Source organism: Staurois parvus, unplaced genomic scaffold (genome assembly GCF_062004578.1).
Source record: "Staurois parvus isolate SC_StPar_1 unplaced genomic scaffold, SC_StPar_1.0 ptg000772l, whole genome shotgun sequence".
In the NCBI taxonomy this organism is placed as follows: Eukaryota; Metazoa; Chordata; class Amphibia; order Anura; family Ranidae; genus Staurois; species Staurois parvus.
The window spans coordinates 1925319-1948728 of record NW_028318568.1 but is presented as its reverse complement, the minus strand read 5'-3'; the positions used below and the strand labels follow the sequence as shown (position 1 = coordinate 1948728).

At 41.2% G+C, this 23410-nt stretch overlaps 1 protein-coding gene across 4 annotated transcripts in view; it reads right to left on the bottom strand.

Moving 5' to 3' along the window:
* The window catches only part of LOC149444794 (triple functional domain protein), a 455657-nt gene that overhangs the window by 133436 nt on the left and 298811 nt on the right, over positions 1-23410 (bottom strand). For all 4 annotated transcript variants that reach the window (XM_089654527.1, XM_089654524.1, XM_089654525.1 and 1 more), the window contains exons 35-36: positions 12078-12361; positions 3474-3644 (exon numbers count right to left, since the gene is read on the bottom strand). In XM_089654527.1, the coding sequence (XP_089510653.1) occupies positions 3474-3644; positions 12078-12361 (455 nt within the window). The remainder of the gene's footprint in view (positions 1-3473; positions 3645-12077; positions 12362-23410) is intronic.

The following is a 23410-nucleotide window of genomic DNA, read 5'->3' as shown; positions in this document are numbered from 1 at the left end:
GCCTCCCACGGCAAGCTTATCCACCTAGAAAGACCGTTTACTGTAAGTGTAATTGTGGTTTTCCCAAAAAGTCCTCCAGGTCAGCTACATGAGAAGATAAGCAAGTAATACACCTAACTTAGGAAGGGACCCCAGCCTACAGAACTTTCCCTCCAATTGCAGGTCCTGGCTGGAAAGTAGTTCCACCCGATAGTGCTTCACAAAAGCATGGTTATTGGACCAGTCTGCTGTTCTTGAAATGCATTCCCACGGGGCACCCACTCTCTCTGCCCATGATGCCAACATACCCTAGACACGTCCATACAAATTTCCTAGACACGTCCAAATATCTTCTTATATCCAAAATACTGACCTGTTCTGCCCTCTCACTCTTGGGGGAACAATACAAAAATACAAGAATGATCTAATGAGAATGATGGAAATCCAAGGACACTTCTGGAAGATACATAGGATTGGGCTTAAGAAATACCCCATCTTCCCAAGATCAATCAATAAAGATCTTGCAGAAAAGAGTGTAAATCCCCCTCTCTTGTGGCTGAAGTGAGCACTAACAAAAAAGTCATCTTCATTGTAAGGTATTTCAGGAAACAAACAGAAAAGGGCTCAAATGACTCCTTTGTCAGGGCAATCAAAACTAAGGACAAAACCCAAGGGGCCACCACACAAACAACCCTGGGCGTGTGCCTTGCCAATAGAAATCGCTTGATCAGGGCACCTTCTGTCAACCTAAGATCTAGAAACTTATATAGCGCAGCTACCTGCTCCTTCAAGGTGCTAGTCCCTTATCTCTCATCTACCCCAGCCTGCAAAGATTCTAGAACAGTGGGAATGAAGGTGTCCGACTTGCCAGATCTTGCCCTCCAGGAGCAGAAGGTTCTTCACACTTAATAGATATTTGGTGACAGGAAGTGCACCAAAGTGGTGGTGACGCCATCTTGATATACCCAGTTCTTCAAGAACATACAGGAAAACACCACACCACTGCCCTGTCCATCCATCAGAAGAGTCGCCACTGCCACCATCTTGGTCCACCCTGGCACCTAGGGAAAAATGTTGCCAAAGAAAGAGAAAGCGAGGTACCCAACACTCCTTCCCCCTCCTCCTCAGCCAATGCCAAACCCCCACATGGTTTAGCACATGGAGACTCGGCAGTGGAAAGCCTAAAGAGGCTTCTAGAGTGGGTGCGTCCAAAAAATGGACGAGGGAGATCCAGGCAATCATCAGCAGGATAACTCAAGTGGGAAACACTACTAGACCTTACGCAGCACAGGAACTCAGAGAGAAGCAGGTAACCACAATCACCCATTTAGGAAAACAACAAACAGGGACGATTAATTCACCTGGAGGGTCAGAAACACAACAACTGAGAATAAGGGGAAGGGAGGGGCTTTTAACGGTTTCTAGTATTGTGTTTCCTGTAGAGGATGGAGCCAGTATCTCTCATGTAACTCACAAATGTAAATTGACAGATTCTCAAGAGCAGTCTCAAATACTACAAATCTACTCCCTTATACACTAAATCAATAAATACAATATAGAAAGCAGCTCATACCTACACATACTCATAACATATGCGTGATTCAAATAAATAAATAAATATATAGTGCTGCGCTTCCTTTAAATAGTCCTAAAACATATGTGAATGCAAACACAATTATATTAAAAATAGTGAACATGTATAATTGCAAAGTCTCTTAATACTGTCATTTCTTCAACTTCATATCTCCATATCTTCATAAAACGTAATCCTCCACCACAAACACCAGATATGTCCTCACCTGGAGTTTTTGACCTCACATATAGTTAGGTCAAATAACGCATGTGTCCCTTGAAGTGGACATAAACTGGCAGGTGTATCTTGTATATGGACTCTTCCTCCAAAGATAACCAATCCCTTTAATCTTCCTTCCTCCACTCAGCATACATGTCATTTACTAAAGCTGCAGGGCCACTGAGGAGATTCCACATTGCTTAGAGCTTTTTCTTCCCACTTCTTGATGTCAAGTGGCCATTGTACCATACACGAGCAGCATGTGAGCATCCATATACAAGATACACCTGCCAGTTTATGTCTACTTCAAGGGACACATACGTTTTTTGACCTAACTATATGTGAGGTCAAAAACTGCAGATGAGGGCACATATGGTGTTTGTGGTGGAGGATTATGTTTTATAAAGATATGGAGTTATGAAGTTTGTTGAAGGTGAAGAAATCACAATATTAAGAGACTTTCAATTATACATGTTCACTATTTTTAATATAATTCTGTTTGCATTCACATATGTTTTAGCACTATTTAAAGGAAGAGAGGCACTAAATGTTTATCTCATGTAGCTGTCCTGGAAGACGCTTTGGGAAAAATGAATTTAAAAACTGTAATCAGATTAAACATAAATCCAAACACTGGCACGTATTTGAGAAGGGGGACGTTTGAAGTTATTGTAAAGGTTAATTTTTTTTTTTTTTTTTTGTAAAATAACAAACATGTCTATACTGGGGGCACTGCTGCACACAGAAGGTTTTTTACCTTCATGCATAGAATCAATGAAGGTAAAAAACCTTGAGCCGCTACAACCGCTTTAAGATATTGGAGGGGTAAAGACACCCTTTTCTGTGCTCTATGCTATAAAGAGCCATGAGAACTTCATTTGATGATTGAACTGCCTGAAACAGTGCATCAGCTGTAGGAGCTTTCTACTGTCAAAGCTTTCTGTAAACTAAACTTTTACTGAATGATTAGATGATGTATTTTATGCTAAATGGGAAAGTAACAATTTTCAAAACAGTTTTATTCTTTTTTCAACTACTTTTGTAATACCTTTTCATTATTAAATCAAAAAACATGTTTTAAATATTAACTGTTTTCACACTTAATTCCTCAAAAATCACTGTAGAAGTAAAGATAAAGTGTTCCACTGCAATAAGAAACTGACAAACTGTGAATCTTTTGTTATCCTATCTAAAAAGTGCATATGGATAAACAGATCCAGTTCCGTAAGCATGATTTTTTTTAACTCTTTATATGAAAAGTGTTTAGATTTTTAGAGGCACATTTTTCCAATTTGCAATTTTTGTTTCAGAATAATCTTTTATAATCTTAGTACAGTTGCTTTCATTTTGAACTAAGAAAAAACAAACTGTAGTCTTGTGACTGATTAAAAAAAGATTTCAACCCAATATTTTTCTTTTGAATATTCTTCTGAAACATTATGGGTCCCCAAAGACATCTAAGTAGGGTTGGCCAAGCTTCAAATAAATAGGGAGAGGGAGTGAGCAGTGAACCACAATATCACAAAACAACTGCTTCTTTGAAAACCATATGTGGTGGGAAGGTATAAGAATTACAAATGAGTGCACTCCAGTCCAGAAAAAGAAGATCAAGTAATTGTCACTCAATATAATTTTGCAGCTTAATTGTTTTATTAGCATATGAGCACTGTGTTTAATTGTTGACAATTTTTTTTTTTCGTACCTTGTCATCTTGAGAATCAGTTTGGAGAAGGCTGTGCTGCTGAATAGCCATAGGGGGTGGCAGTGGGACAGCATCCGGCCCTTCTTCACTCTCCTCTTCTCCACAGCTTTGCATACCCGATGATGATGATTTAGAAAGAGTTCCACTACTAAGTCCTTCATTTCGAACACGCTACAACAAATATATTAAACATGTGTCAATTGTATATTATGAACATTTAACATAACAGGTATGGAGGAGAAAAGTTTTCCCTTCCATTTTTTAAATTATATCTTTAATTTAATTCCTCTTACGTAAAGCAGAATTATTCTTTGTCAGTCAACATTAACTTTTTTTTTTTTTTACATTTTTTCAGTTGCTCAATGGTTTCTGGCCTAGGCCAAAACATGTTATACATCCCAGGAGTCTTTTTTTCTTTCATCTGAAGGTAGGAGCGTGTTTTGCATGTCTGAGCTAAGGACAGATGAATTCCATAAATTATATGCTACATGAACCATCTGCCCTCACTCAAGATGCCCATGGCTAGCTATGCAAGGGGGTGTTTTTCAAAGCGATTTCTCAATAAAATAAAGTATGGCAAGAGATGGATGAGCGAGTTTCTTTTGAATATTAAAAATAAATGTAAAAGTATTTTCAGTTTGCCATGCTCAGATTACTATACAATCAGATTGTACAATCTCCTTTAGATCTACCAACAACTATGTAGTGCAAGGGCCTGCCTGACTGGATACAAATTAATGGAATAGTTTAGATGGGTTCCTTTAGGTACGCAGTTTTGAAGAGGTTTGTTCGGTTATCCTCTGTAGCAAAAAAATAAAATTAAGATCCAGGAGTATCATGCATTGCCTATTTTGTAGTGCAGTACAGATCACAGATCCGGTACATCTTACTACCTTCAGGTGGTTGGACATTGACAAAAACTTTTATTAGGGTCGCTCCTATTGTGAACCCATGTAAATCCACCCACTCTGTGTGGCTCCAGCTTTTTAACAAGCAATAAGAAGTGATCAAGACACAGAAGGGATGGACCTGTGTCCTGTACTGTACTCCAAGATAAAGAATTTATAGGCAAGTACAAAATCCCTATTATCGTAATCATACAGTACAGGACACATGACTAGTATTCAAAGATCATGGGACGTACCTAAGCAATAAAACTGAGGGGTGGGGTGCGCATGCACGAAGCCGATGGGACAGACATGTGCCCCTGAGGCTCTGACACAGCGGGGAAACAAGCCTCCTGGACACCGCTCCCAGCCCACCACAGTCCTGCATCGCCGCCGATCACTATGACAATGCCCCCGGCACCTGTCAAAATGGTCCAGGGAGTATCGAAGAATCAGCTGCAGCCGTCGGGGAAACCTATCAAAGAGACCCTTGCTCGGGCCTCCTCTAAGATGGCGGCAATCCCTCACACAGGCACAGCCCTACGCTGCACTGCAGGATACTCATCCCAGATCCCGCTGCATGTCAGATGGTGAGTCTGATTCTGACCTGGGGACCCCCCAGCACTCCCCCACCCCTGACCTCTCTTCTGCTGACGTTCTCCAAGAATTTGGAGTGGATGCTACACAAAGCCCTGAAACAGACCTCGGACCGCATTACTGACAAGCTATCTAAGGAAATCGGCGAACTGGGGCAGCGCACCTCTGACCTTGAACACCGGGTCGACGACCTCGATGCTACCCTCCAAACCCATTCAGATGATCTTGAGCTCCTCCATGATGAAAACGTGAATCTGCATGCCCGTTGGTTTTCTTTGCCATTTCTCTTTTCACCCTTACTCTCTCATGTGACCTCCCTGCTCTGCTCTTCCTGCTCCCCATCTCCTCGGAACCACTTCATGTACGCTCATATGAGGACTCTCCACTCCTTTGCCGACTTTACCTTCCCCCCTGGGTTCCCTAGATGTCCATACCCTTAATGTACAGGGCCTAAATGTCCCACAGAAATGTAATAAAGCCTTCCGCTCATTTGCTTCACTAAAGGAGCATGTCATCTGCCTACAGGAGACACACTTTTCCACCACTTCCACCTCCAAATATTTGGTCCCCACTACCCACAAGTTTGTAATGCTTCCGCTAAATCTAAATGTAGAGACGTCCTCATAGACTTACATCACACCACCCCATTTACACTTCATGCTGAGATTGGGGACCGTGAAGGTTGCTATCTGCTCTTATCAGGTTTGCTTCTCGACTCCAAAGTCACCATTGTTACTTACTATGCCCCTAACCAGGGTCCGCCGCCGTTTTTCTCCACTCATTGTTTGCAGCGACTCAAATTGCACTCTATACCCCTTCTTAAACAAGTCACCACAACCGCTTCTCCCGCTGGCCCCCAAACTCTCCTTTCAACATCTCCTCCACCGTCACTCTTTAATCGACACATGGAGAGAACTTAATCAGGTGAAATGTCGGTATACCTTCTATTCTCATCCCCACAAATTTTCGAGCATCGATCATATTTTCACGACTGTCGGCTCTTCTTCTTGGCTCGTCACCTCTGATATCCTCCCTATACCTTGGTCCGATCATAGTGCAGTTATCACATCAATTGCATCGCAGGCATCTGACACTGATCCCTCCTGGGTCATTAATGACAATTTACTGTCCCATCCATGTCACAGTTTGGACATAGAGATTGCCCTTAAAGAACATTTGCCCCTAAACTCCACTCCAGATATCTCTCCTCTTTTATGAGAGGCACATAACCTGGTTCTTTGGGGGTTTTGCATCAGTAAAGCATCTTTTCTAAATAAAGAAAAATGTCAGTTACGCTCCCGTCTAGAAAGGAACAACCTGGTACAGATGGCTTCTCCGCCGCTCACTGATCCTGAAGCCCAACTCAGATAATTCTATATAGTTCGCCGCCGCTTACTAAAAGAAGTTTGCCCACTTATTCTCCCCAGTTTTAACAAATGCCTTCAATGCCATCCTGGCTGGTCATTCTTTTAGCCCCAACACAGTGACAGCCAATAGTTCTATGATCTCGAAGCCCAACTGAGATGATTCTATATGGTCCGATTACAGACCAATTTTCCTCCTTAATATCGATATCAAATTCCTCGCAAAAATCCTCTCCACCCATCTAAACCCATATATAGGCTCTCTCATCCACAAATACCAAATGGGCTTTATACCCACTCACCAAGCGGGCGATAATGTTAGACCTGCGGCACTCCTTTCTCATTTAGTCGTTCCCGCAACATCCCCACTTGCTTTTGGTCCTTAGATATTAGAAAGCTTTCGACACGGAGCCCTTGGACCTCCTGTAAGATCCAACCCGGATATACGAGGACTTGAACTAGGGGTTTTCACCACAAGCTTTGCCTCTTTGCGGATGAAGTACTCCTCTTTCTCACCTCTCCCTTGACCTCCACTCCAACTCTTCTTTGGCTCCTTCAGGATTTTGGCTATTTCCTTCACGTGAACCCCCAGAAGTCAACTGCGCTCAATAGCTCCCTACCTCCCAAGGACTTGGCACACCCACAACAAGTTTTAACTTTCTCCTGGTCCCAGCGCTCCATTCCCTTTTTAGGCATCAAACTAACTCCTAACGCATCAGATCTTTACACAGCCAACTACTTACCAATGTTGGTCCACCTTACTGGTCTCATGACCAAATGGTCCTCCTTACCATTGGCCTGGATGGGCAGGATTACTGTTGTGAAAATCTCTATTCTCCCCAAAATTCTGTATTTGTTTAGAGTACTACCTATTTCCATACCCGCACATTTTCTCCATATCCTACGACGAGTGTACGCATGTGTCTGCTTGGGCTCCATCCGTCCTTGTATACCCCGTTCTACCAAACACAAATCTAAGCTCACGGGTGGCCTAGGTCTCCCGGATTTTACTAAATATTACCAAGCGGCGCATCTTGCACAATTGCCCAAATATCACGCGACTCAATGGGTTATTCTCGAATAGATTGATTGCGACCCCCTATTAGTTGCTAACCTTCTATGGCTCCGACCACCGGATCGCCGTCTGCTCCATAATCCTGTAACATCATATAACAACATTATATATCACTTTGGGACAAACTTAAATCCCGTTATTACCTTCAGTCGCCACATAACCCCCTGCTCTCATATCTACGAAACCAGGCCTCCCCCCCCCCCCCCCCCCCGGCTTGGTCTTCACCGCGATCCTTCAAACATTGGTCCTTGGCAAATCTGCTTCATACTCATCATTTATTACCAACAGAGGCTTCAAATCCTTCCCTTCTCTCCGTGAATAACATTCTATACCGGCGTCGGAAATTTTTTGGCACTTTCAGTTACATTTTTATGCACCGCTGTCCGTGCATTCCCGCCCTACTCATTCGATGTCCTTTTTTGAACTATCTTGCGGTAGAGACCCACATAGATGGGGCCTTATTTCTGGCATCTATAGTCACCTCACTACTTCTGGGACCTTGCCCAACCCTCCTTATTTTGTTAGGTGGGAGAAAGACCTGGGACTCCAGTTGAGCCCAACGGACTGGGACCGCATGTGGTCTGCTACCAAATCCTCCTCACGGATGGTGGCTTCGGAAACTAATTACAAAGTTTTGACTAGGTGGTACCTAGTCCCGGTGAGGATTGCTAAATATACCAATTACTCTTCTGAATATTTTCGGATTGGCGCGATGGTAGGGACTTACTTCCATGTTTGGTGCTCCTGCCCAGTTGCCCAAACCTTTTGGGCCAAAGTTTTCCATATGTTATCCCAGCTTTTTCAAAATCATTACTATCAGACCCAACTGTGGCAATTTTAAACTTGCGCCCTACTATTTCCAAATCCAATTTAAACTTCTCCTATAAATCACCACCGCAGCTAAACAGATCATGGCAAAATCATGGAAGTTGCCGTCTCTGTGTATACTAGCAGTTTGAAACAAGGTCACACAAGCAATGATCCACGCCAAAATTGAGGCTACCATATTAGATTCAGTTCCAAAGTTTCTGTCAACCTGGACTCCATGGGTGGAAAGTTTCCTCTCATCAAACTTCGATGACTCGCTGCTCCTTCCCTGATGTCCTCTAATCCCACATCGTGATAGTCCTTAGAGCCGTGTCTTGCATTGTCCAGGTCCCAAGATTTTCTATCCTGTTCTGGAAGTCGCACGCCCTTTCCTCTCTCTTCCACTCTCTCCATCGGTCACTCCTAATTCTCCCCCCCACTCTTTCTTATTCTGTTCACTTTTATCTCCCTCCTCATGCCTCACACGGAACCCCCAAATGGTCATTGGGAATAGTGCTCCTTTTCAGTTGCCCATCTTCCCTTGTACCACTGTGCCCCTTTATGTTATCCTATGGTTCCTCCCAACAAGTCTTTTATGCAATAATCCTCCTTCACCGTAAGACACCATGTTTTCTTTTTGTATTTATGTAGGTCTGTACATGTTCATGGACTGGCCTATGCCGGTTTCCTTTTCATGTATCTGAAATTAATAAAAAGTTTGAACAAGAAAACTGAGGGGTGAGCACCAACACAGCAACAAAGAACAGACCCACAAGAAACACATGGTGTAAGAACCCAAACAAAATACTCAGATAACAGCTTAAAGCACCTTGTGGCTGAAGCTCACATCAGCTGAGATCTGCATGTACACCAGCTAGAACTTGGAAAAGATGAACAGAAGACAAGGTAGCAGCCTTGTAAATCTAGGATACAGATGCTTGAAGCTGAAACACAAATGGGAGACACCAATGTCTCTGGCTTAATGGGCTCTGAGAAAGGGGGGACCCTTTTCCTTAAGGGTGTAGGCCCTGGAACAGAGTCTTGTAATCCACCTGGCACAGGTGGAGCGGGAAGCAGGGTGCTCTTTACGCGGGTCCACAGGCAAGACAAAGAGGAACTCTTGTGAATGTAGGCTATAGATGTCTGGTAGACCTTGATCATATCCAGGCAATGTAGGGAGAATTTCTTGTCATGTTTTGGAAGGGACAGAGAGATGGGACACATTGATAAGGACATTCTTGAGAGCGTCAACAGAAAAAAAAACCAAGGGAAAAATGCATCACTTATTGTTTTAGGAGATTAAGGTCTTTGTTCATGTATCCTGACCAGTTGGTGATGGACTGGCAAAATAGACATGGCTGCAATTACCAGCTGCGAAACTGGACTTGCAAGAGCAAATATGGCCTTCAAGGGGCTTCAAAACACCTTTCAACACATGTATGGGAAAAGTCCTAAAGCGTGTGTCAGCCATTTTTTTTAATATGATAAACATGTTATACTTACCTGTGCAATGGCATGCTGTATGTTCTGAGGGCACGTGTGCGCACACTCCCAAGCCAGGCTGAGTGGCTTGGCCCCGCCTCCTGCTCGCAAGATTTGACTGGCAACAGTCAATAGCTCCTGCCTGAGTCTCCTGTGAGACTAGGAAGAGGGGAGATAAGTGATGCAGCCAGGCAGAACGCTGAATTGAGAAAAAACTCAGGTAAGTGTCTGGGGGTGTAAAATCAGGTGCTGCTGGGCATAGACCAGTGCTCACCACATCAAATTAGTGTGTCCACAGTGGAAAGCACTTGACGTGAGGCCATAGCTTATACATCATGATCTTCAGGGAAACGAAAATCCTCTGCAGCCTCCACTCAAAAATCAATGTCCTCAATGCTTTCCTCCATTTCTTCACAAAAAGGAGGTTCTGCTTCTGATTCCTGGGCAAAGCCAGAGGAAAAAAAAAAAAAGACGACATGTAGTGTTTTTGTCCTGTGGAAACTAAAGATTCTAAAACTGACAAATATTTTCCAAAGATCACAGGCATAGTGGCACAGAAATCTTCTTTTGTCAGACAGCTAGCATGGTGTGTGCCCAAGAGGGAGTAAGAGTCAGATGATTGAAAATGTCATACTAAGATAATGCATCAGGATAAGCGAAGAGCTATCGCCCTAAGTGGTGTTCTTTGTTTTCTGTAGGCCACCGGTGGAGTGTGTGTTATTTGTCTCAGCTCCCTTGCACCTGTGATCTGCCACTACTAGTGAGGGGATCCTCAATGAAATACTCACAGTTCTGGAGTGTGGAATGGATGTGGTTTTGTGTGTCTGGAGAAGGAGATGCTATAACCCAGAAGATGACCAAGTTCCTATGAATGTGTATCTGTAGATGATGTAAGATGTAAATTGATTGCAGGAATGCAGCAACGTACTACATGCATTCTTGGAGGAACAGGTGGGTGGAAGCAAATCATGTGGGTGGGGTGACAAAGTTACCACGGCCTTCTGAAACTAGTCCAGAAGGGAAAAATGCCAATTTTTAAAAGAATCGCTAAGAAGTGAGAGACCAAATGGCAAAGGTTATCACAATAAAGTGACCACCACCCAAAGCCATATATTGTGCTATGCCCTGTAGACAGCACTATTTAAAGCCAGGAACCAGAGTCCATAAACAGAGAAACCTTGTCTTACCATATCCATGATGCTGGGCCTAGTAAGGACCTACTTTTGCCCACTACAATGAGCATACCCCTGAAGGGGTCTTCAGGGTCTGGGAACCACAGATTTGGATCACAGCTCTGGAACTATAGCATCCAGCAGCTACTTTCACACATTGCACTTTGGATGAAGGTGAGTGCCTAATTCATGATCCAGTACCTGAAGCAAACATCACAGGCTGGCTCCACAGTGGGGGCAAGGTACAGTCCCTGAGCTACACACTAAAGATAACTGATCTGGAAACTGCTCTGTAGCACAAGGCTAAATAGTCAGATGTTGATAGAAGATTCAGAAAAATATTTCAAAAGCTCAAAAGAAAAAAATTGCCTCTGGAGAACAGGTCTCCTCCTAAGCCTAACCTAATGACACTAGCAAAAACTGGAGCCTCACGGAGTTTACATGGGTACAGTTTAGGGGCAGCCCACCAAAAGTTTTTGCCAGTGTCCAAGCACCTGAAGGTAGCAGCATATAACAAATTGGGATGGATTTACTCAAGGCATATAGACTGTGCACTTTGCAAGTGCACATTCAATTTGTCTTTAGTAAATCCACCTTGTTGTCTATGAATACCGGTCCTGAACTAAATGATTAAGATGTATTTTACAAATACTGTCTATGGCACCATGAAAAAAAAAATTGGAACATTTATCTTGTTCTACCACCTATGAGGTGAATAAAATCTCCGCAGTATATCAAGAATTGGAAAGAAAATTATAGGGAAATAAATATGGTATTTTTTTTCTGGAAAGCATATACATTTCTCTGCAACTTCTTTGCAGTTGATCGAAGCCACATTTCAAATACTTTGCAATACTGACAAAATAGGAATTGAAACAGTGAATGTTAATTTAAATTGCCACCTTTATGGCCAGGTTATGGGTTTGAGTAAGCAGAGACGATAGGTCTCTCACCTCTCAGATTCTATCTACACATCCTAAAGTAGAGTAGGTGATATAATTTTACAAATTTATTTATAGGATCTCCACAACACAGAAATAAATAAGGTGCAAAAAAACAAAAAACCGAACACAGCAACAAAAAATTAAACACATTTTGCAATGACATTTTAACTTCTGTGCTGAAATATTACCACACAAGCTGTATGTGAAGATTCATATAAAGGCAACATGATTTACAGCATACAATGAAAGAGGAAATAGTCACCATCAGTTACTGACCTCATCAATCGTCTCATCCTGTGGTGTTGCAGCATTGTCATCGGAGTCCTTTTGGTAGCTAGAATCAGTGTTTTTGCGCACTTCTCTAGTTTTCTTGTTTTTATGGGCCAATTTTTTCACATGTCCATCAGCTTTTCCACTGCTGAGCCTCCTCACAGGGCTTGTCAGCCATTTTCTCAAAGTATTACCAGGACGCTTTGGGCCTGGTGAACTCTGTGTACCAATTACATGAGGTTGCAGGGAATTGACTGAAGATGGTGGACTTGCATCATTACCAGAGTAGTCTGCAAGAAAGAAAAAAAGATCAAAATGAGTTATATCCCCATCAAAGAGTATGAAAAAAAGAAGACTAAATTTGCATGGCAATTTGCAACCTTGTGTCACTTAAGTCACACTTTTGTAAAAAATGGGAGATAAAAGGAAAATGAAGCAGGACAACATAAAACCATTGTTCTATATGTAGAAATGCTACATAAAATCACCAGAAAAGAAGTGTAATTTTTCTGTGCTTTTCTCTCTCACAGTTTAAAATAAGTAGGAAGTGATTTTGGCAATTACATTTCTGCCAAGAAAACCATATTCTACACTGTGCTATTCTGCACTCCCTTTTGTTTACTTTTCTTTTTACAAAAACACAATGGAACATGATTTAGGATGAACATTGTATACATAAAGCATATTTTCAATTTTACTACAAAAGTATTGGTGTTAATGGCAGAAAAATCACTTCACAGAAGCTTGCAAAACTTCAACTAACATGACTTATCTGGAATATAAGATATCAAATGAACAAGGCAAGGTTGTGTCCGTGCAGCTGTGTGTCCAGAAAGAAATGAATGGGATGCTGGCACGGAAATGCATGCAACACCTGTGTTTCCCTGTGTCGAGAAATCATGGACTTGCAAGCAGCCTGCAAGAAAAGGAGCCCTGTATGAACGAACCCTAGGTTCACATTTGTGAGGGAATGCATTTAATGCACGCATTCCTGCACAGAAAATACGCAGGGGTGCCATTAAAGGATAAGTTCTCCTTAAAAAATTTTTTAAAATAATCATGAATGCACATTTTTTGCAGATTAAAAAAAATGTGCATTTATTATACTATTTTTTTTTTTTTTTCTGTAGGAGCCTGGAAAGCATTGCACCTGCAAACGTTCACCAAAAGTCCCATCTGTCTCTATGACAGATGGGACTTGTAAACAGCACCCCAATGATCCCTCTACCCTCACTGCTGTAATTCAGCGACACTTTCTCCAGCAAGGAGGAACAGACCTAAGACTGGTGGAAAACTTTGTAAGATCCTGGGCACTGCGCTCACAACATACTGATCAAGGTTGCAATGCTCTGCAAGACTGAATGCAAAGTTTTATTAAATGCACATTTTTTTAATCAATGTGTGTGCATTTATTAATTTGTTTAAAAAGATGGACAGTGTCTTTAAGTCAATGATTATGTCCATGTTTATTCTTAACATACTGTACAATTTTCAGACGAAATATGAACTTAGGAAGTCATAAGTAAAGCGGACTATACACCAGTAAAGTTTTGTTCACAAATTTTAATTTTAAAAACTTTTGTTTGATTTTCCAGTCATTAGTGGGGTCAGAGCAATGTTCACTTTCAATTACTGTGATAAGAAAAGTCAAAGAAGCAGAATGAAAAGTTTCTCTCAAATGAATGGATTTCGAATAGTGAATGTGGTTTGTGTTCACGAAAGTTCATTCACTCCAATATCAATTGTACTGATGAGAATTTTCGTACATTCATTTGAAAATCTACTACTGTGTGGAAAGCTTAAAGCTACATTCAAACACCTGTTCTTTGCATGTTTCAGGGGAAATGTTGACAAGTTTCTGATAACTACCAATGTAACTAAATTGTTGTGAAACGTTACTAGATAAAACACTTGTCGAATTCACTGAGCTAAGCTTTCTATTTTTTTTTAAGCATTTTATATGATTTAAGCATGAATGACAGCCAAAAGCCAGTTTACCCAGAGTGATGAATAAATAATGTGGAAAAATAAAAAACCGTATGCTCAAACAATTCTTTGGTACAAAAGATTGTTAGTTTGCAGCTAGAAAAGGTGGCAACAAATGATGACAAACATATTAAAATACTTAAATGTTAACAAAAAAGGTTACACCATCTGGACATCTAGAATAAAGGCATGAAGATTAGTAGATACTTAGGTATCTTAAAGCTCAACTCAAGGACTTACAAGAGAAAAAAAAAAAAAAAAAACTACCATTGCAGTGGAGCTCCCCAAGTGCTTGTTGCCTCTAGGGAGATATACGATGTAATATTTAACTGGTTGCTGACCCGCCACAGTGTTTTTACTGTGGCAGGGCGGCACCTCTGTGCAGAAAGCCGGTTTTTAATGCCGCTCTGCAAAACAGGTAGGAGGCGCGTGCCCGTCTCACCCCTCCCGCCGATCACTGGGTCCCAACCGGTGATTACCCGCTGGGTCCCCGCGATTACCGTCAATCACTGACAGAGAGCACGGCTGCAGTGTTTACACTGTAAATCTGCTCTCTGTCAGTTCAGAGCACGCTGAACCTGAGAGAAGAGTTTATCTCTCCGGATCAGCGTGTTCCTGTGAAGTACACCCCCCCCCAGTAAAACACTCCCCTCACACAGTTAACGCTTTCATTACCTAAAAAATGTTAACCCCTTCCACCACAGTGCCATTAGTACAGTGTCAGTGTTTTTTTTTTTTGCACTGATCACTGTATTGGTGTCACTGGGGATGTCAGTGACCCCAAGGCAGTTCCCCCCCAGTGTCAAAATGTCCGCCGCAGTCCCGCCATAAGTTGCTGATCGCCGCCATTATTAGTATAATGAAAAAAAATTCCAGTATCTTTCCCACCATTTGTAGACGCTATAACTTTCAAGTAAACCAATTAATTTACACGTATTGGGATATTTTCTAGCAAAGATGTCGCAGAATACATTTTGGCAGAAGTTTATGACTAAATTTGATTTTTAAATTTTTTTACTGGACATGTTTTATAGCAAAAAGTCCAAAATATTGTTTTTTTTTCTTAAAATTGTCAGCCTTTTTTTTTTTTATAGTGCCAAAAATAAAAACCGCACAGGCGATCAAATACCACCGAAAGAAAGCTCAATTTGTGGGAAAAAAAGGATGTAAATTTAATTTGGGTGCAGTGTTGCATGACCGCGCAATTGTCAGTTAAATTAACGCAGCAATGTAACACAAACCGCTTCTGTAACCGCCCTATAGCAGAAATACTGCTACAGGGCGGCATGGATGCACAAAATCACACACACACACAATTCGCGCTCCCATGGTTTTCACGCCCCTCCCAGATAGCGTCAGATTGCCCGTCAGTACACCAGTCATCACATTTAACCCCTTGATTGCCAGGAGCACGCTCATGCACAATAAACTTCCATTGCTAGTATAGTGTCTGAACGGGTCAATATCTTTGATCAGATCAGCACTATACCAGCGTTCACATTAGTATAGCGTCCCCAAAAACGCAGCATTAGCGGGATCAGCCCTGGCACCGGCCAGCACCTGCGTTTAGCCCCTACGCTTACCCCCCCCCTCCCCCAGCAACTGCAGTGTCAGTAGGTCACTGTCACTTGATACATTGCACACAAAACCGCAGTGTTCGCAGAATCAGGCCTGATCTCCGTTAGCATTGGCCGGTAAATTTTGATGACTCTCATATGCAGCAGAGTTCCAGTACTAGTGCCGCTCTACCTTTTGGTGAACTGGAGAGTACCAGCGGTCTAGTACATCTTGGTCTTTCACATACCTCCTTGATTTTTGGAGTGTTTTTTCATGGAATATCTGTATGCGTTGATTGTGGATCAAAGCAATTTATATGCACAACAATTTATTGCCGCCAACCCAAATTCAAACCTTGCCAGAGCTTTCGCATGGAAACTCATTACGGTTTTCAAATTTAAATTTTTTTTGGGCTTAACCCTCAACATGAGCATTACTAAAAGAAATGAATTGCGGTTGTATTGGTCCGCAGACCTGATTCATCATATGCCTGTGTTCTCTGCTGCCATGGCCAGGCATAGATATGAGAGTATAATTTGTTTTATGCATTTCAACGACAATACACTCTGTCATCCTCGGGGTAACCCTGAATTTGACTGGCTCCACAAAATTCAGCCCCTCGCAAATCATCTTAACCAAAAATTTGCAGATGTCTATACTCCCCAGCAAAACATCTGCATTGAGGAGTCCCTCATTAATTTTTCTGGCCGCCTTGCATTCAAACAATTTCTCCCCTGCAAGCGTGCCAGATATGGGGTCAAGATGTAGAAGACCTGTGAGAGGACAACAGGCTATACTTATAAGTTTAGGATTTATGAGGGAAAAGATAGTCACGAGAAGCCCCCCGGATGCCCAGACTACATGGGGAGCAGTGGCAAGATAGTTTGGGACTTGGTGTACCCCTTATACGTGGACTATTTTTATTCAAGCGTGCCACTATTTAGACATTTCAATCTTGGAACTGGCACTTGTGGCAAAGTGTGACCTAATGTGTGCCCACCATTAGACGTGGGTGGATGCAGGGTGGTATATTCTAAAGGTGGGCATACCACACACTTTTTCTGGCAGAGATTTCTCCTCATTTTTTCCATTCAGTTCACAGGCTGCATACAAAAAAAAAAAAAAGAACATAGTATATATACCCAACAAGGACCAGCGATGTACTGGTACATCACTGGACTTTGAATGGTTATACCAGGATGATGCCTATAGCTGCAGGCAACATCCTGGTATCGTTTTTTTTCAGCCAGCGATCGGCTTTCATGTAAAAGCAATCCTAGTGGCTAATTAGCTGCAGGATTGCTTATACAAGCAGCGGGAGATGATGCCCCCCTCCTCCCCCGCTGCCTTCCATGGCCTTCTCGGGCAGTCTTGTGCCATCGGGGAAACCTGAGAATGCAGCCGGTGTTTCTGCCAGCTGACCATAGACCTGACTGGTGACCAGAGTGGTGCCAATCATTTCTATAGTCTAAGAATTCGGAAGCTACAAGCATTTCATCACTTCAGTTTCGCAGGATATAAACAGCGCCATTTGTAAATTGGGAAAGCATCTGATCACACCGATTTTGGTTTGATTAGATAATGTAAGGGCAGAGGAGATATCCAGAGTCTGATAGAGCCCAGATTTCTCAAAAAAGAATATATGACAATGCCCATTGAAGTTATAGGGGATATTTGCATTCCCTGTTATAGTATTAAAAGTGCTAAAAAAATAAAAAAAAAACAAAAAAAGGTACAAGAAAAAAAAAAAAATTGCCCCTCCCATGCACTCACACCTGTGTGCACAAGCCTTGACCCTGTGCCAGTATGTAAACAGCGGTTGTACCATGCATGTGAGGTATGGCCGTAAACATCAGATCAAGGGCAGTAATTCTAACACTAGACCTCCTCTGTAAATCTAAAATGGTAGCTTTTAAAAGGCTTTTAAAGTGTTGCCTATGGATACTAAAAATGTTTGCAGATTGTCGCCATTGCTTTTGTGTTTGTGTTTTTGTGTATTAAAAGTAAAAAAAAGTGTATTTTTTTTTTAAATTTGCGTTTGAAAAATCGCTGCGCGAGTACTATGTGCCATAAAAAATTGTAGTACCCACCATTTTATTCACTAGGGTCTCTGCTTTAAAAAAATGTATAATGTTTGGGGGTTTAAATTAATTTCCTAGCAAAAAAGATTTTTTTCATGTGAACAAAAAGTGTCAGAAAAGGCTTGGTCTTCAGGTGGTTATAAGAGTGAGTGATGTGTGGCAAGCTTCTAATGCTGGGCATAGAATGCCCCCACCCCCCAAAACAACCCCTTTTTGTAAAGTAGACACCCCATGCTGAGAGGCATGTTAAATCAACAGAAGAATTTATTTTTTTATTACAAGTTATTGGAAAATGACCATAAAAAAAAAAGTATATTTGTTTTACATAAAATTGTCACCTAAATGATTTACTGCTCACACATGCCATGGGTATATGTAGAATTACTCCCCAAAATACATTCTGCTACTTCTCCCGAGTATGGGGGTACCACATGTGAGAGACGTTTTGGCAGTCTAGCCAAGTACAGGACCCCAAAATCCAATAAGCACCTTCAGGCTTTTAAAGGGCTTTATTTCCTCATTACACTTCCAGACTACCTATTACAGTTTTGGAGGCCCTGAAATGCAAGGATGGCACCTAACCCGCCCAAATGAGCCCTTTTTGGAAAGTAGACAACCCAAGGAATTTGATAAGAAGCATGGTAAGTATTTAGCAGATCTCATTTGTTGCCACAAGTTTTTGGAAAATGAAGAAAAAAAACAAACATTTTTTTCTATTCTTTTTTTATATTTCAAAACCTTGTGAGAAAAAATGAGATCTGCAAAATACTCACCATGCCTCTTTTTAAATTCCTTCCCTTTCCAAAAAGGGGTCATTTGGGGGGGGGGGGGGGGGGTTGGTGCTATCCTGACATGTCAGGGCCTTCAAAACTGTGATAGGTAGTGAGGAAGTGGAATGAGGAAGTTACGCACCTTCAGGCTTTCAAAGTGGTCATTGGATTTCAGGCTCCTGTATGTGGCTAGGCTCCCAAAAAGTCTCACACAGATGGTATGCCCATACTTGGTAGAAGTAGCAGAATGTATTTTGGGGTGTAATTCCACATATACCCATGGCTTGTGCAAGAAATAAATCATTTAAATGACAACTTCGTGTACAAAAAACTTGTGGAAAAAAAATAAATCTTCCATGGACTCAATATGCCTCTCAGCAGATAGCTTAGAGTGTCTACTTTAAGAAAAGGGGTCATTTGAGGGTGTTTGTACTATCCTGGTATTTTAGCACCTCAAGAAATGTGATGGGCAGTCAGAAAGTAAAAGCTTTGTAAATTCCATTATCTATACCATAGTTTGTAGACGCAATAACTTTCACACAAAGCAATCAATATACACTTACTGGGATTTTTCTAACCAAAAACATGTAGCAGAATACATGTTGGCCTAAATTTATGCCGAAATTTTAGTTTTTTGGATATTTTTTATGACCGAAATGAGAAAATATTGTTTCAAAAAATTTTTTTCTACTTCAAAATTTTTCTGGTTATAGCGCCAAAAACAAAAAGTGCACAGGTGATCAAATACCACCAAAAGAAAGGTATTTGTGTGAAAAAAGGACGTAAAATTCATTTAAGTACCGTATTGCATGACCGCGCAATTGTCTGTTAAACTAGCGCAGCGCTGTATAGCAAAAAAAATGGCGTAAATTGCAGTATCTATACCATAGTTTGTAGACACTATAACTTTCACACAAAGCAATCAATATACACTTATTGGGATTTTTTTACCAAAAACATGGAGCAGAATACATTTTGGCCTAAATTTATAACGAACTTTGAATTTACTATATATTTTTTATAGCTGAAAATAAAAAAATATAGTTTTTCTTCAAAATTTTTGGTCTTTTTTGTTTATAGCGTGAAAAATAAAAAGCGCACAGGTGATCAAATACTACCGAAAGAAAGCTCTATTTGTGTGAAAAAAAGGACGTAAATCCGTTTGGCATGACCGCGCAATTATCAGTTGAATTAGTGCAGCGCCGAGTAGCAAAAAGAGGCCTGGTCAGGAAGGGGGGTAAATCCTCAGGAGGGCATGTAGTTAAAGCAGCAGTAAACCACCAGAGAAAAAAAAACAAAAAAAACAATGTGCCCCTGAAGGTTTAGGTCACAGTGTACTAGTATGTACCGCATACTTGTACATTATGACACTTACCTTTACACAAAGCCCTCCAGTGCATGGTACCCCAAAGCATCCATCTTCACTCGATCTTCCTTCTGGGTTTGCAGGTTCCAGCCGTATGAATGGCCGAAGCCACGATGATGTCACTCCCTCGGCAGTGGCACAGCTGTTCCTTCAGAGCACATGCTAAAGTGATGTCACCGGCTGCATGTTGTGTAAATATCCCCTTTTGCAAATATGGACAGAGCCAGCTGGAGGTAAGAAGTCAGGTATTACATTTTATACCTCATCCCCTAGCGTTAATGACCCCTGCGGGGGAATTGCACTGATTGGGGTAGTTCTGAAGTTTAAGCTCCCATTAAAAAGCAACAATCAATGCACTCACATTTGTAAGTGCCATAATCAGCAAAAAGGATTAACAGCTTAGTGCGAGAGATGTTGGCTCCACTAGTCTATCCTACTAGGCAAGAGAGGATGCTCTGTGTGGAATGTCATCACATGTCCAAAGCCCCACCCTATGTGTCTCCTCAATCAGAAGTCATTAGGGACAGATGCTTTTAAGGGAAGATTTCAAATAAACTTGTGTTATAAAAATTATTTTTTTCACATGAATATGCTTGAGGTGATTGTAGCCGTATTAGTGCATTTGCGACAGAAACAATTGAGTACTGTCCGTGATACTTTTTTTATTTGCACAAACATACAATTTTGAGGACAAGCTTTCGGGGTATGTCCCCTTCTTCAAAGTCCAAGCAGTACTATACAAATCACAAAGTTTAAGCAGAATGTTAGAAGGGATTGAGAAAAAAAAAAAAATGGAATACTCAAACACACACGTCAACTTCCTAGACACCACAGTATACATCAGGGATGATACGCTTCACACCTCAATATACAGGAAACCCACTGACAGATGCAACTACCTCCACAGCTCTAGCTTCCACCCCCAACACACGAAACGTGCCATCATACACAGTCAGGCCATCAGATACCACCGAGTATGTTCTGATCCAAGAGACAGAGATAAACATCTCGGGACACTAGCAGACGCCTTCCATAAGAAAGGTTACAAGGACAAAACTATCAACACCGGCATAAACACAGCCTTGAGAACCCGAAGGGAAAATCTACTTCAGTACAAAGAGAAAAAAACAAACAACCGTGTACCTCTAGTAACTACATACAACCCAGCACTAGAGGGAATAAGAAAAATAATCAAAGATTTACAACCCATCATAACAGAGGATGGAACTCTGAAAGAAATATTCCAGCAACCCCCAATACTGGCTTTCAGACAACCCCCCAACCTCAGAAATAAACTAATCAGTAGGAAACTTCCTTCTGATTATGATGCCACAAATAATGGAAGCAAACCCTGCAATAAAAAACGCTGCAAGCTGTGCAACCAAATCAATCCATCAAAAAGTGTCAGACACTCAAAAGGGATCTTCAATATTTCCAGATCATACAGCTGCACCTCCAGTAATGTTGTATACCTTATCCAGTGCAGAAAATGCAGCAAAGGATCTTATGTTGGTGAAACAGGACAGAAGTTGCAAACATGGATGAATTTGCACAGACATACCATCAAGGAACATAAAGAAGATGACCTTTGCACACCTGTAGGACACCATTTCTCACAACCAGGCCACACAATATGGGAGACCTCAATATTTTAGTTCTGAAAGGAAAATTTAAATCCATCCAGGAAAGAAAACCATTTGAACTAAGAATGATAATTCTATTTGACACAAAAGATAACGGTCATAATTTGGACATGGGATTCCTCAATCATTATCCGACAGTTTTATGACTATTAGCTAAAACTTGACCCCCTCTGTGTGAGTGTTGTATCCCCCCCTACCCCCCTCGCTTTTGATGTATCTTATCTGTAGCCCTTTTTTTTTTTTCTCAATCCCTTCTAACATTCTGCTTAAACTTTGTGATTTGTATAGTACTGCTTGGACTTTGAAGAAGGGGACATACCCCGAAAGCTTGTCCTCAAAATTGTATGTTAGTGCAAATAAAAAAAGTATCACGGACAGTACTCAATTGTTTCTTTCACATGAATATAAAATTCTTGGGGAGTGAAAATGAATATTGATAATAAAGCGAGTAAGACCCACTTTAGCAAAGTCAAAACCTCTAGAGAGGTATGCTATATTGCTAGGTGGAGGCTTGCTGCACATAGTTTCATCACTAAAAATTGTTTCAAGATCACACGCTTGTTTTGGAACATTTATGTACTGGGCACGTTATGCTGATTATCAACACGAAAGTATATAATGAATTGCACTGAATAAGATAACTTGTGTACCAAAGAATATTGGTTGATCAGTTGAACTGGTTTTATAGTAGATGTGCACACAATATGCTATGGTTGGTTAGGTTTTTTGTTTTTTTTTTGACACTTTTATAATATATGGAATATGGCTTATTTATTTTTATAATTTATGCGGTATTTGCACAGTACTGAGTTATAGGGTCACTAAAGGCAAAACATTTTTCCATTTGGGTATAGTGAGGGTTATAACGTCTGTCAGTTTTTTGTTTGCCATCTGAAGAACTCCCCGGGCACATTTCAGTAGCTCTGTGCTATTTGAATGGTCTCGTAGTCTTCTGGGACCTGTCACGTGTCCCAGAAGACTATAGGGAGGGAGAAGGGAGGAGAGCTTCCGATTGCCCTAGGCGATCGCAACGGAAGTGGGAGCGGGTACCTGTCAAATTCGGGTACCCTCTACCCAAAGGTGCAAATACTTAACAGGGAGCAGGGGACAAAGGCCTAAAGCAGAACTTTCCCTTTTGCATGGAGCTCCTCTTTAAACACTATGTCACCAGATGGTCTAAACAAGGAAATGGCTACCACTACCACCTTTAGAGATCAATCTTGAGTTCCTAAGTCTTCCTCTAGCCATGGGTCTGGAGAATGGGCTGTCCTCATTGTAAATATATCACCCTACTCTTATCTTCTACACTTTCTGCCAGAACAGATTTTTTCCAAGCCCGTAGACTTTACCTTTACACATTGGCCGTGTGGGGGGGAACGGTGTCAAACACTCCTTTGCAAACACAGCGCTAAAGAAGGTATTAAATAAATTTGCCTTCTCTTTGTCCCCAGTCACCCACTCTAGATTATTTTGTAAAGGGCCTACATGCTCGGACCAAACCTTTTTACTATTAATATATTTGAAGAATTTTTTGCGTTTTGTCCTACTATCTTTTGCAATCTGTCGTTTGTTTTCAATTTCTGCGGCCTTTATTTCCTTTTTGCATATTCGGTTATATTCTTTGTAATGTTTAAATGATGATAGTGTTCCTTCATTTTTATACTGAATAAAAGCTCTTTTCCTATTATCTTTAGCCTTTTTAACTTTGGCCGTAAGAAACATAGGTTTAATTTTTAGCCTTTAAAACTTGTTGCCCATGGGAATATATTTTGCAGTGTGTTCACATACAGTCTTTTTGAAGAACTCCCATTTTTGTGTTGTGTTCATCAATGCCAATATTCCCTCCCAGTCTAAGTCTTGGAGAGCAGCTGTCAGCCTTGGAAAATTAGCTCTCTTGAAATTGAGCGTTTTTATTTTTCCCGTATGTGCTTGCTGT